The 15,569-nt window shown below is 39.7% G+C and overlaps 1 protein-coding gene across 1 annotated transcript in view; it reads right to left on the reverse strand.

The window, feature by feature from the left end:
• Positions 1-3,560: 3,560 nt before the first annotated feature.
• LOC119780072 (potassium voltage-gated channel subfamily B member 1-like) overlaps positions 3,561-15,569 on the reverse strand; it is a 49,207-nt gene continuing 37,198 nt past the window's right edge. Inside the window, exon 3 of the mRNA XM_038279969.1 lies at positions 3,561-7,580. Coding sequence (XP_038135897.1) covers positions 5,739-7,580 — 1,842 coding nt within the window. The 3' untranslated portion in view covers positions 3,561-5,738. The remainder of the gene's footprint in view (positions 7,581-15,569) is intronic.

The following is a 15,569-nucleotide window of genomic DNA, read 5'->3' on the forward strand; positions in this document are numbered from 1 at the left end:
CATTTCTGTAACTGAGCCCTTCCTGCAGGGCGAAACCCTGTGCACGGCCAGGGGGATATTTATAGACTTAGAGATGTGAACCCATCCCCAGAAGGATGCTGCAACCTGTCTTTGCTCTGTCATTATGGAGAAACAAAACAACAGAATGAACTCTGGGTTGGAGCTCATTGCTGGATGATTGTCAGAAATGCTCACTGTGAGAGGTGTGTTCATGACCCTGGTTGTAACTGAGCTCATTTTGTGTGAGGAATGCTTAATTCTCAATCACAAACAGATTTGTTAGAAGCGAGTGCAGCTTGCAATTCAAATTAATTCAGAACCTTGAAAATGTTGTAACACTGATCACATTGAGACCACAGACTTATTCCACACGGAATGGAGAATGTTTGTGAAGTGGAAAGAACATAAAACATGTTCCTAAAAAAAATAATTTAAAACAAAAATTTAAGAGGTTTATTCAGAGTCTCTGACACATTACTGATTCTATGAGAACCATCCCTCACTGCAATTAAAGCCATAAACTAAAGACAGGTAATACTGGATGGAAAACATTGAAGAATATCACTTTTTAAGATTCATTATAGAAATCCTGGACAATGACTGGGTTGTTCTCACTCATAAATATTGATCTAAACCCTTACATTGCATATCTTGTTTTTACAGTATGTTTAAGGTAATTTTGTGCGGTATGGTGAACCAACAAAACAGTGAAATCCTTTGCATCCTTTGACAGGATTTTCTTAATCAAGTGAAGGGTGATGTCATTCTGCAGGAGCAAACATTGCTCTGCATGTTGACCGTATCAATGAATTTTGGATGATCTGACTTGAACACCGGGAGGGATGTAGTGACCCTAGTGGAGGAGATTCAGTATCTTGGGGTCTCTTTCACGAATGATGGGAAGATGGAGCAGGAGTTAGACAAGCAGATAGGTGCAGGGTCTGCTGTGAAGCTGGTGCTGTACCGGTCGATCTACGTTCCTACCCTCAACTATGGTCATGAGCTTTGGGTCATGACCGAAAGAATGAGATCCCGGATACAAGTGCCTGAAATTAGTTTTCTCCGTAGTGTTACTACGTAGTGTTGTGGTACTTTGTCTTTCAATGTATTGAAGTAAAGAACACAGTATACACAAACATTTTGAAAAAGCATAGCTTGCCTTCCACCTCATGACAATATGCTTTCCAACACATAAGCTCCACATGAAATACATGAAGGTTATAATGAGAAAGTTGAAGCTGTATGATAACACTCTTTTTCAAAGCAAAGGTTACTTATGCCTTTGGAGAGCACAGTGCTACAGCCATCATTCAGGATGTCAGTTTAAATCAAGCTGATGACTGAAGCAGCACAGCTCAGTCTGTCCAACAGTCCTTGTTTCCAGTCTGTTCACATTTCACACTCTCTCCCTCTCTTCAGGAAGAAGTTGGCTGAAGTCTTCATACACATCCCTTAAGCACCGCTTTACACTCAGCTCCATGTGGTCATGCTCTCTCTCCTCCTTTGTGATCTGCTGAGATGTGGGCTTGTTTCCGTGAGAGAGAAACTTAGTGACATAAACCAATGAAGTGACAGTGACCAAGAAAGTCTTACAATCCAGTTTTCTGTTCTGTCCCCCAGACTGAAGACACAACTGAGATGAATAAATGAATTAAGACAAAGTCTGCACCCATTCTCTAGTAATTAGGCTACATGCGTGCATTAAATGTGAGCCATCCAGTCATTTCAGCCCCTCACCATGGAAACTGTTTACTCTTCTGAGAGCCAGTCTACACCTGTTTGGGTTTCTGGGCTTTTCCATTCAAATGTTTGGTGCACAAGACACAACTTTCAGTATCAAATATAAAAGCTTGACAGGATGGGTACTCATTTTGTTCATTTGCTCTTTTTTTAGACTCCATTAATCCAGACTGAGTGTGAATGATTTTTAATTAAAAGCAAAGGCACAGAAACATCTAACTCAGACTACAGAGCCAGGACAATTTGTTGGCACCCCTACAACGAAGATGTGTAAAATAGCTAAAATTAGATTTCTATTTCAATGTAGCAGCAAAATCACATTGGATTTTTAGAAAAGAGTAATTCAATCCTGAACGTAGTCGAATTTGTTTGTGTTTGTGTGTGTACCTGTCTAGCGATTAGAGTGGGGACCATTTTTCCAATTTCACCATCAGATTGAGGACCAGTTGTTGCAAAGTGAGGACATTTTGTTGGTCCTCACAAGCTATTTAGCTAACGGTTAGGTTTAGAAATAAACCTAACCATGGCAAATAAATATTAAGAAATAATCAAATACCAGGATCCCTTGACAAAGGCTTTAGTTTGCTTATGGAGTGGGCTGGCTCTAAAAGGAACCTTTGAAAAATCAATAAGTATTGCGTATTGAGTTTCTTAGTATGTTTCTATTAGCTTTTGATTACATGACAGAAGGAGAAACTGTGTTCATCTTTGCACCACTCATAGGTAGCTGTATACATACCTCTCCAAACAAACTGCCCCTAGCATCACAAGTCAAGTTGACAAGGGTTTATTTTAGATTTCTTGTGCATGTTTTAAAGTATAATAGATACTGGAGCTTGTCTGGGGCAGTCAGACAGACGGCAGAGGATTCAGGAAAATTTCCTGAATTTTTCAAATCCAAAACTTGACAGGTATGAAAACAAAAAGGCGAATACTTGGCTAAGCTTCTCATACCCAATTGTCAAGCACGTTGGAGGATCTGTAATACTGTGGGCCTGTCTTTCCAAAAGGTTATGAAAACCCTATTTCAGTGTGTGGAATCATTCATTTTAATTAAACAGAAGGATATTTTAGTTACAGATCTGTTGGCCTCTGCAAGGCAAAAATGAAATACCCTCAGTGTCTCTTTCACCACAGCAGTGATCCAAAATCTACAATCAGATCACAAAAGATCTTCCAGTCAGAGATATCAATGGTTCAGAGAGCTGAAGAGACGAGATGGAGAAATTTTGCAAAAGTAGGTGGTTTAAGATTACTTGCTGTATCCTCTAAATGTGTACAGTTGTGTCAGCATATGATTTTTTAAAACTTGAATCAATGCACTTAGATTAAAGGTATCTTTCTAGTTTAATGTGAGAACATGGTAGTGAATATTTATTAATTTTAAACCTTTTACACATCCTTACTAGGTTGACCAAGACATGTGTACCACTACTTGATCTATAACCATCTACATGAAATAGGTCCAACATAAATACATTTTTCCTGTAAAACCTGCTTTCATCCAACCTTGAAAGACATGTTAAGTTAATAAACAAAATAAAACCAGTGTAAGAGTGCCAGGTTCGGTATTTTCTGTTAGGTGCCTTAAAAAGAGCAAAATGCATACATAACATTCGAGGAAAATGCTGGCTGTAAAATGCTCAGAAAATAGAGATATTTCTAATTTCTAAAAGGGATTGACCTTTCAAAAGCATAAAACAAATCTTGTTTTCTAAAAGCAGTATTGTTCAGATGCTAGGATATTCTACTTAAATGTTTGCCCTGAATGAACCACCAGGGCTCCCTGAAATGAGTCAGAATGTATGTTTTTTTTTTTTAAAGTAATGCTTTAACAATTTTAGATGATACATCAAAATGTACACTTCTCAGTATATATCATTAGAAAGAACAAGTCTTTGGTTCTTTACATTGCACACAAAAGGACTGCAACAAGCATTTACAGGGAGAGGGTAGCAAACATTATAAATTATCTACTGCTGAACATTGTCTAACAGAAGCCACTCCTTCATAGAAACAGTATATACAGTGCTTTGAATTAAAACAAATATGACATTACGTAACATGTCAGTCATTTTAGAAAATATCTTAAAAATATAAATAACTTTTTTTTTATTTGACAGGTGATGTGCAATGTTTTGGTAGAGTCTGACTTTGCAGCGATGCTTTGCAGTATTTAGTCTCATACATAACTGGATTTCTCACTGCTTACCCCACTTGTTCAATGCAAAGCTCACTTCAGCTGCTACAATTGCTTTGAACACAAATTCAAAAAGAATTATTATTTGATAGATAAATTAAACCTAATCTGAAGGACGCATTCAGGCATTCAGAACAAAGGTTTAAGTAGTGGCAGCTCCTGTGTGAATGGTGCCCTGAGCGAGCCCCCCTTCTGCCAACCTATCAAAACTAAACACACACCAATACCCCTGACAAAGCCCATTCAGCAAGAATTATGTTTGGTTATCTAACTCTCAGCGATAGTAAGAACTGTAAATATTAAACTAGTATTTAATTGAGAATAATGGACAAGATTTAAAGCATCTGTAATCAGTTTAACAAAATCCATCCTTGGTTTAACCAGTCTACATCTTGTGCATTGTAAGCTTGTCTCAGTTTAATGTGGTCGTATTACTAAGAAAGCATTAAAATTATGTTTTTTTTTTTGGTTTTTTACTTCTGTTTTCTTTTTTTTCTTCCTTTTTTAACAGACGATAGCTATTTATGGTTCATAAATCTCTAATTTGTATTTTTTAAAAACTCTGCTTGGTAAAGAATGATCCAGATAAGGGCTGACCATGCAGTCCAGATTCCTCTTAGTACCAAATCATGAGCTAAAAATTCAAAATCAACTTTACTATCATAACAGTGTACAACAATATAATCTTTCAGTGCTTACGGTCTTCACACCACAGGGAGGCACAGATTCCCATTCAATGGGTTTGCAAATGAGCCAGCTGTTTGATGCACAGCTGACAAACAGCTTTCTGTTCTTTGCCCTGTGGTCCTCCCCCTGTGGCGAACCGCCCTGGGTAGAAGGCCTTATTTCCTATATTAAAAACTGCCACTGGTTATATAACAAGAAGAGCAAAAGCACAACAGCTTTACTTGGAATCATTTTCAAAAGACGCCAGCTCTGGGGCAAAATGGGGACAAGAGAGAAAAGGAGGGACCTCACAGTGTCATTCTGCTGCGTTTATGTGAAACCTGTGCAGTAAAAACGCCAACCCAGGAGAGACACTGAGCCGCTTAAAAGAAACAGACTGAAACACTTGATTCTGCTGAAGATTTGATGTCAGATAAAAGAGCACTATTGCTACATAATTAACCTAAGTGAAAGGTAGTTATTGCACACACACATACCCAGATATTTATGTTCTGTCTGGTAGCCTGCCTCAGGCTTCCTTCTTTCCACCCAAACGCAAAACACAGGACAACATGAACTAAGGCCAGATTTGAAGGAAGTCGTAGGAAGCAAAAACCTGCCCTCAACCCTCTGCCTTTGGGACATATACTGAATATAAATACTGTAGGAAAAGAAGATGGGTGTCTTCCTTTCATACTGCAATGAAGGATTTTGAAAGACCTCCTCTTATTGTGCCTTGTTTCAGTGCCCTTTATGCTTCACTAAAGACTTGACAGTATCTGCTGCTGTGGCTTCAACGTTGTATCCAGGGCTTTCAGAAAAAGTGGGTTATAAAAAATGATAGACTAGACTCTTGAGGCTAGTGTAATGATTACCTTATTTGGGCTTGTATAAATAGTAAAAAATCCCTCCTTTTATTTCACTCTGAGTGCACAATTGATTGTTATTTTTTAATGAGTGTTTAGAAGAAGATACAACTATTTCCAGTAATCCACAGCAGTTGTATTTTTGCAGGAAAGCCTTTTCTTTCAGTCTCCCCGCAAAATTGCTCCCAGACAAGTCTCTGAAATTCTCAATTTAGGTCTGTCATCTCTCCCTCTACTTCATATTCCTTGTGCAAGCCTATTTGACTCTAAGAGTTAAACTGATGCTTCTCCCCCTGAAGCAGCTGCAGCTCTGGTGAAATGTGGTTCTCTTGCCCCTCTAGTGGCAGGCTGCTGTTCCCCAACTTGATTGAGAGGCCCTCCATATGGTTGGGACCCTGCTGAAAACCAGAAAGGTGCCCAAACCTGGGGCTCGCCCCCTCCAAAAGTCTTTGGGTCACGTTGGCTGCCGAACTGTCGTGCAGGTGCTCCTCTTCATCCGTGTCAGCGTCGATGAACTTACTGACAGAGGCATCGTGGAATGTGAAGACGCTCGGCCGCAAGTTCTCTGGGCTCTTGCTTGGTGTCCTGCTGCTGGCAGTGGTGTAGACGGATGTCTCTGGGCTCTGAACCGATGAGCTGTCTGAGAGACCTCCTTTCCCTGAGTCCTCCACACCTCTGACACTGACTTTTAGTGAGCGGCCCTTAAGCGGATTGTTCAGAGGTGGACCTCTTGGGCTGTCCCTGTTGAGCTTGGTGCTTTGGCTAAACACAGGGCTAGCAGTGCCATGTAATCCTTCATGCTCATTCTCCAGGGTGGGCTCCAGGCTGGGGTTGGTACTGACCCTTCCAGGCATGTTGGTGCTGGAGCCATGCGAAAATCTAGAGCTTTCGGGTAAATCGGGGCCGCAACTGATGAAGCTGTCAACGCTGGAAATGCTCTTCATGTCTGTCACTGCCTCTGTTGTGCCTGGGATGGCTTCTGTTGTTATGCTTCCCATCTCAAATTCAGCTTTCTGCCTGGCTGATTTTGAATGTCCAGCCTTTTCTTTGCTGTTGGCGTTAGCTTGTAACTGTGCCCTTGTCATTTTGTTGTACAACTCCTCAAGTGTCTGTGCGCTGAGGTGCTGAGGACTGCCAGCTGGTTTAGCCTTTTCTTGGTAGTTTGACTCAATTGTCTTATTGGGGCTACTGGGGTTGAGTGGCGATTTGATCCTGGGTGTTCCTCTATGGGGAGATATGTGATTGTCATGAAGCTTCTCCTTTCGCTCCTCAGTTTTTTCCACCATAACATCCATTAGTTCCACACTACGTCCAAATGCATCCTTACTGTTCATAGAGACAATGCTACCATTTCTCTTAGCCCTCTCCAGAGCCTCTCGCCTTTTGATGGCTTTCTCCTGCCTTTTCTGCTCTTTGTAGAACTCAGAGAAGTTATTCACGATAATAGGGATGGGTAAGGCTATTACCAAGACACCTGCAATGCAACACAAACCTCCGACTATCTTTCCCAGCAAAGTTTTTGGGTAAATGTCTCCATAACCTACAGTTGTCATAGTAATCGTAGCCCACCAGAAGGAGGCAGGAATGCTTTTGAATTTGGTGTCCTCTTCATCCTTCTCAGCAAAGAAAACCAAACTTGAGAAGATCATGATTCCCATGGCAAGAAAAAGGATAAGCAGGCCCAGCTCATTGTAGCTCCTTCTGAGAGTGAAGCCCAAAGACTGAAGACCTGTGGAGTGCCGGGCTAGTTTCAGGATTCGCAAGATCCGCATGATCCGAAATATCTGGACCACACGCCGAACATTCTGGAACTGCAACACACTCTTGTTGGACTCTGTGAGGAAGATGGTGACATAATAGGGCAGAATGGCCAATAAGTCGATAATGTTCAGGGGGCCTTTGAAGAACTTCCATTTGCTTGGAGAAGAGAGGAAGCGGAGGAGGTATTCCATGGTGAACCAGGCAATACAAACAGCTTCCACGTGAGCCAGCTGTGGGTTGTCTGTGGGCTGGCCAAACTCATCTGTGTCCTGTAATTCTGGGAGGGTGTTCAGAGACAAGGCAATTGTAGACAGCACAATGAAGAAGATGGAGATGATTGCAAGGATCTGAAAAAAAGAGGAAAAACCTATTAGAACGGAGATCAGGATTTTACCAAGCTGGTCCTCATGTGAAATGCTGTCTTCCTTCTGGAAAAACAATACAGCTTTTGTCCACTGGTGGGAGGCAAATTTAGGCAAAAATGTAAGTTCTTAAATACTGTTTTAAAAATAAATCAGCTTTGAATCAATAATGGTTATATTTAGCATTTTTGGTTCTTTCAGTTTTTAAAGAAAAAAAACAACCATTTAATATGATAACAATGACTAAAATTAACTCTACCCCTGAACTACATACTCAAAGTCATTTACTGTAGCTCCACAAAGTGGTGCATATAGAGCTTCAGCGGTGTCAAATAAAGGTAACTCCCGTGAGAAACTCTGATTCAAAGTAAAACCTGGTTCAGTTCCTTCTGCTGGAATATCCTGACCAAAGATGTGTATTTGATGTTTTATAAACCCACTTAACTTTGGACCCTTTATATGAATATTTTCAGGATAATCAAGTTCTGAGCTATCACTGGTTTGGCCACACTTTCCTTTAATGATTCTCATTGTATTAATGTGAGAAAGTTTGTCGCAGCAAAGTTCTTCCCTTTCTCTTTACCCTTAAAGCTGAAAAATACAAAACTCCCTGGAAAGTTGCATACTTATGAGTACCTCTGGATATTTTAGTGGCCGGCTAATGATCTAATCTGCTGAGTACAATGGGGTTTGGCCGCAGTGCCTGGGATTAGCACGGCTGCACACAGTTGTGGCTGTACGGCTGTGCCACACCTATTATCACCTATTATTTCTGTCCCACAATCGGTGTGAAATCCAACACAAGGTCACCATGGAGGCTGTGTCCCAGGCAACTGCTGTGAGTAGGATTATTCTCTGGTACTGGTCAGCCTTCATAAGCTTTAATTAATGCTGACAGGTGACTGCTTGAACACCAACCTTGGCCTTTGAAGAGATGGAGGGGACTAAGAGCAAAGAAACACTAATATAGAGAGGATAAAAAGAGAGGAGGGAGGGATAGTTGTTCATTTAAGCGATGCAAAAAACTTAAGCTCTCATCGAAACAACAGTAATTTTTGGATCCGTCAAAATAAAAAAAACAAATCGTTGTTTGCAGTCACAAGTAAAGGGCAGCATCACTACTTGCAATACTTTTAACAAATTTAGGATCTACTTGTTCATTAGATGTAAAAGGTCTGAAGAGGTAGGAAAGCACTGTAGTGAATGCGCACTAATTTAAAGTAAACAGTACAAGAGCCCCGTTCTGAACTGCACTGTGCTGTGGAAAAATACACTCATCAGATGAAGGCTTATCTCTGTTCAGGCTGCAGAGACATTAATGAATCATGCTGAATATAACAGACAGGATTGGAACTAAACGGTAACGTCTTGTGTAAAGGGAATACACGCACGACTACCTTCTCCTGGTCACTTTTTCCACCTCTGTCCCAGTACTGAGATGACGGGTCAGGCAAACAAGATATTTAAGAAAACCAACCCAGCTAGTGCTGAATGCTCAGACAAAAAGAAGGATTCAACAGGGACACACAGTTCAAGGACATTTACGAGAGGAAAGTAGCATAATTGAGGGTTTTTTTGGTAAATGCATTTGAATTTCTTCTTAGCCTATACTTCCAATCAACAGTTTCTATTACTGGCTTATATTACATAATTGTCAGAAAGGTTTTTTAACACATCTGAACAATTTTTTCTGGACTGAATGAATATACATAAAAAAAAAACTTCAGCAAAAACAATAGCTAGGTTTACTAATTCTTGATATGTTTAACTTATTCTTAAAGGCTGAAATGTTTATTACTTCAATGTTAATATTTCTACAAGGGAAATGTTATTCAGATATAAAGAACCAGACACTTCTTTGTTGATCAACATTATTTTGGCATATTACTGAATGCTTGGGTACACCTCTTATCAGAAATTGTATGTTTTAAATTGGTTGTTTTTTTAACTAAGACTCAACTTTTAGGCATATTTCCAACATTTCCAGGAGGATCCTGTTCATTTTCATTCCTTGACCATTAAATCAGTCTACACTTAGATGTTTGTGTGGCATTTAGCACTGTTTTACCATGAACCAACTTTCCATAAACAGATAAAAGAAATTAAATCGGAATGTTCGATAACAAGGCAGCTCAGTTGCGCAGGTAGCACTGCTGACTTGCAGCAAGAAGGTTCTGGGTTCGATTCTCGGCCCGGGGTATTTCTGCATGGAGTTTGCATGTTCTCCCTGAGCATGTGTGGGTTCTCTCCGGGTACTCCAGCTTCCTCCCACAGTCCAAAAACATGTCTGTTAGGTTAATTGGATTCTCTAAATTCTCCTTAGGTGTGAGTGTGTGTGTGAATAGTTGTTTGTCCTGTTTGTCTCTGTGTTGCCCTGCGATGGACTGGCGACCTGTCCAGGGTGTACCTCGCCTCTCTCCCATAGACAGCTGGAGATAGGCACCAGCACCCCTCGCACCTGGGACAATTGGGACAAGCGTGTCAGATAATGGATGGATGGATGTTCAATAACAACCCAGAAACCAAAATGGCAAAGCCACAAGTTACTTGAGCAATACAGTGATTGTTCCCACTGAAATAAGTTGAAAGTCTATGCAGCTTGGAGACATATTGCTAAAAAAGCACTGCATGCTCTGCTTTAAGCAAGGATCATATCTGCAGCTGAGAAAATTTTTATAGTCAGAAGAAACTGAATTAGTTGTTCAGCCAAAATGACAAGAAAGAATATTTAAAGGAGTAAATGTAAGGCCTTCAAACCTAATAACACTAAACCAACGGTCTGAGAAGCTGAGATAGTGGTAGAAATTGCCTTAAAAGGGATGTTTGCAGCTGTATAAATTACCTTTTTTTATATGACCATTTCATTTAGAAAGGGCAAACAGCTTTGGTATCATTACTTCCCTCCATTTTATGTTGCAATTTTAGCCACTTTGTACACTTTATAAGGACACATACCTATATGGCATGATATGACTTTTCGGCTCTTGAGGGGCAGATAAATTGCTGTGACCTTGAGTTCAGCACATGTGCCTTAAATGAATAAGTAGCCATTCAAATCTTAACAGCACAAAGATCCCAAACACACATAAAACTGGTTTAGGATGAATAAAAAGGCTGAGATGTATCCTTTACACATTCAGAAAACCTCCAAAGTAACCTGAGCTCTTATATTTTGAGAAGAAAATGTGTCAAACACTCAGAAAGAATGGTATAAGGAGCTTTAAAATGCTCCAAAATGTGTTATTTCAATGCAACATGCAGAGAGAAATTTATATGTTTAATGTTGCATGTATATAACTCGGACCCTGGCTGTTTCAAAGACAATATGCATTCAAATAAAATGAGTACACCCTGTTCTGCTTTTAAAACATTTTTTGAAGTTGTACACATTTCAGTGCAATGGAATCATAAACTTATTTTCTATGATTGTCATAAGTATATGTGTACACATCTTATCAGAGTACTAACTGTGCAAAGAAATAATGATATAAATTAGCATCTTATCTGGCCAGCATGTGCTTTTGTTGACGAGAAAAATGCAGATCTCAAACTTGAGATGTGTAAATACTATTATGAAGAAGAAACATGTTTTACTTTGTTTAGTTTTTTTTTTTTTTTTATTATATTCTAAACAATAAGTTAGGACTTTAAAGATATTCAAATGTACTGGTTGTGTTCACACTGAGTAAAACTACTAGATTTAATGTTGTCTTATCTAATTCTTTAATGGTAGGTAACCTGTTTGTACTGGTTATGTTTGTACTGAACTCCCATTAGATTTAGTCTGCTTCTGTAAAATAATCTCACTTAACATTAATAAACAGTTGCATATCAAGGAAAACTGTTATATTCACACCTCCTTAATCTACTAATTTACTATTGGTTATGTACTTGTGTCAAGTGACTGCTGGCTTATTTCCAAACAATAATAGTGATGGCTTATGGGCCTGATAGTGGGCCCCTATTTCAGATTTTGCTAAAGGCCCAGTTTAAAAACTGTATGAAAGAATAACAAAAAGTCTTTATGTAACACAGCCAAAGTTAAAACTAAAGACCTAGTGTTGTTGATGGTTAGTTATTCCTCATTGACTCAGAATATTAGACGCAGAAGCTGCCTGCCCAATCATCCTTTGGCAAAAAACTGTAGATACATCTTCAACTAAAACCTGAAACACACTGGATCTCCACCAAACATAAACACCCATGCATTGCACACTTACATACGCACTCCCAGTTCAGTAATTAGCTCCAGGCATCTCTCCCATAAGCCCCGGAGGAAGGAGACTGAATATTTAATATCCTGCTGAATTGCAAGCTATCCCAGTCCTGAAAGAGGTGGGCATCAGTGGATCCCCCACTGGGCCATGAGGGACTGCAGAGCCAGAGTGTTAGCCTAGTTTCCACACATATTTTTCTATACAGCATTAGGGCAGCTGTATGATCAAAGTACGGACAAGCAGGGAGGTTTTCTTTCACAGAACTACTGTTGGATAATGGTGAGAAGTTACGCACTCATTGCTCTACAGTCAACTACTGCTCTATTTCCAGGCCTTTACAAATAAGGTTTGTTTCACTTTTTCTAAATAGTAATTTAATCCTTCTTTTGTAAAATCTAGTTTATTTGTTCTTTTTGCACTTTGCTATAACAAAAAAAAGGATTTTGCAACATACAACTTATAGGTTTCAGGATTTTTTTTTTTTTTTTTTTTTTATCGATTTAAATATTTAAGATCACCAGCAAATGTTTATATCAGAAAAAGTTAACCTGAGTAAAGAATGATGAATATAAACCTACCTGATGAACCAATAACCTCCCATGGAGGCAATCAAGGATGTTATACAGCAGTCCTTTTGGTTTTAATGTCTTGGACCATTGTTTATCACACCTGAGTCAGCTTGCTAAATTAGCTTTTCAACATAGCTTTTTAAAGCCATGCTAAACCAATGCTTTAATTTAGATGTGAAGGGTCTTCTAGAAAAACTTAACATCCCATTGCCTAAACTGAAATATTCAAGCTTGATTTAGATGTATTGAATCATACACATATCTAAAGACTTGAAATCCCCCAAAGACAACCCTAAACAGGACCTATCAGACATTATGATGCAACATCTATTGACCCAATACAGGGAAATCCAATAAAAGTTTGAATGTACAAAGTGTCCACACTCCACAGACATTTGTTATTTATTCGGCACAGTTTTTTTGTATTGATGGTCAAACCTGGTGGCGGTGGTAGTGTGATTCTGTGAGGCTGCTTTTCTGCCTGAGGGCCGGAAGGAGTTGGCAAGATAGAGCTAACCATAAACTCTGCCAGGAGATATGCAGAAGCAGACCTGCAAGTCAACCTCTTACTTTCATTTTTTAAATATCCATCAGCTCTTTTTATATTGTTTTCTTTTTTTAAGTCCACCTTTTGAATGCTTAGAAAACAATTAGAACAGGTATGCCCTTGATGCATTTCTTCTCAATCACATCTGAACATTATTGACTGAATTTCCACAGTCATTGAGCACAACAGAGGCCTGCCAATGAGCCACTAATTTTATTGTGATGTGTTGAAGAAGGGATGCATCTAAAAGTTGCAGCATGGTGGCTATGGGGGACAGGACTGATTGAAATTCAATCAACAGGCTTTGGCTTAAATACCCTGTTCACAAAGAAATTCCTCCATAATTTCTTCAAAAAGGAGGGGAGGTCTGAAATTCCTCCATTGTAAAAGGATTATGTATAGACTGGAATTTAAAAGAATCAACAGTCAGTCAGTAGACTGAGATGCTTGATAGGAGTTATTTCTGCCACATGCTGCACAGCCCATCTGTAGGCTTAGGGTCAACTCTTTCACATAGGGCTCAGGTGATTTGGTATCTTTTTCTCACCTACTGTAATAAATTAAACCATCATTTAAAAACAGATTTTTGAATGTACTCATCTTAATCTTTGTCTGATGTTAATATTAATTTAATGAATAAAACCTCTTTATTCTGTTGGTATAAATGTAGATAAAATCTTTACTAAACCAAATAGATGTATATATACCACTAATGCCCACTGATGCCTGTCCAACTCATACTAAATCATACCGGAAGCACTTTCTCACCATTTAGCTTTTCAGATCAACTATTTTGGTAACTTGCATAATAACTTATATTGAATGCTTTATTGAAATGAACACCTTTTGATTGATTTGGAACACGATCAGTTGCAAAACCACTGATATATCAGGTTTAAATGTGAATAAATGCAGCCACTCAGGGTTTAAATGTGACAGAGAAGCAAAAAGAGGATATATTTGTGAGGGGACCAATACTGTCTCCCACTGCTTTACTTGAAAGGAAAGATGAATGAGAGCAATCAGGGCAAAGATTCAGATAAAAAGTGGAGAAGTATGAAAAAAACAGGTCATGACAAGAGAATATCATCTTGTATTGGATTTATGGGTTTTCTATTTCATCAGGTTGTATGAAACGTTGATTCACCTTTGTCTCATATCATCGTAACTGGATTTGCTTTTTTTTCACCACATGAGCTGAATCAATAAAGGGATTGTCACTTGGTGACTCATTCATTTTATGTGTTTTACAACAAGCTGAGTCCAAGATGGTATCTCTAATCCTCTTATAGCACCGCTCCTGTGGCTTGACGGTGCATTTTTCTGAGCTTCAGCCCTGAAAGCTGCCTATTTTCCTACAGAGCAGTCCCTCTGCAGGATACTGGGGCATTTGTTTTGGTTTTCCATTAGAGGCCTCGGCGGAAAATTACACAGTCAGTAGACAAAGAGGAAAATCCTCTTCTCACCAGGGAATTCAGGAGAGGTCTGCTGCAGCTGTAAACACATCCTCCCTGGGCTACAGTTACCTTCTTGGAAACTTCCACCTGAGGACTTTGGTGTAGCTTCTCCCCAGCTGCGCTCCACATTGCAACCATTTCATTTGTAGCTCCTTCTAGAGATTGATTGATGCAACTTTTTTAAGGCTGATACAGATTATTTTGATATTAGCAACTCCCCAATATGTTCTGCTAATATTTCTTGTCCAATTCTTGCTTTTCTTCCTTCTAATTAAATGGCACAAATCATTCAGTAATAGCAAATATTACACAAGTTTTAATTTCAGCAAAAAGTAAAAATGTATTAACAAATAAATATTTAAAAAGAATAGCAGAGCAAGGTAGCGGCAATGCATGTGCTTCACTTGATCTCAAGGCATTGCTGCTGGATGGACTAACAAATCAGCCAATCCATTCATACACTATATTGCCAAAAGTATTTGCTCACCTGCCTTGACTCACATATGAGCTTAAGTGACATCCCGTTCCTAATCCATAGGGTTCAATATGACGTCGGTCCACCCTTTGCAGCTAGAACAGCTTCAACTCTTCTGGGAAGGCTGTCCACAAGGTTTAGGAGTGTGTTTATGGGAATTTTTGACCATTCTTCCAGAAGCGCATTTGTGAGGTCGCACACTGATGTTGGACGAGAAGGCCTGGCTCTCAGTCTCCGCTCTAATTCATCCCAAAGGTGTTCTATCGGGTTGAGGTCAGGACTCTGTGCAGGCCAGTCAAGTTCATCCACACCAGACTCTGTCATCCATGTCTTTATGGACCTTGCTTTGTGCACTGGTGCACAGTCATGTTGGAAGAGGAAGGGGCCAGCTCCAAACTGTTCCCACAAAGTTGGGAGCATGGAATTGTCCAAAATGTCTTGGTATGCTGAAGCATTCAGAGTTCCTTTCACTGGAACTAAGGGGCCAAGCCCAGCTCCTGAAAAACAACCCCACACCATAATCCCCCCTCCACCAAACTTTACACTTGGCACAATGCAGTCAGACAAGTACCGTTCTCCTGGCAACCGCCAAACCCAGACCCGTCCATCAGATTGCCAGATGGAGAAGCGCGATTCGTCACTCCAGAGAACGCGTCTCCACTGCTCTAGAGTCCAGTGGCGGCGTGCTTTACACCACCGCATCCGACGC

Source organism: Cyprinodon tularosa, unplaced genomic scaffold, assembly GCF_016077235.1.
Source record: "Cyprinodon tularosa strain WSP-4 unplaced genomic scaffold, ASM1607723v1 ctg154, whole genome shotgun sequence".
NCBI lineage: Eukaryota > Metazoa > Chordata > Actinopteri > Cyprinodontiformes > Cyprinodontidae > Cyprinodon > Cyprinodon tularosa.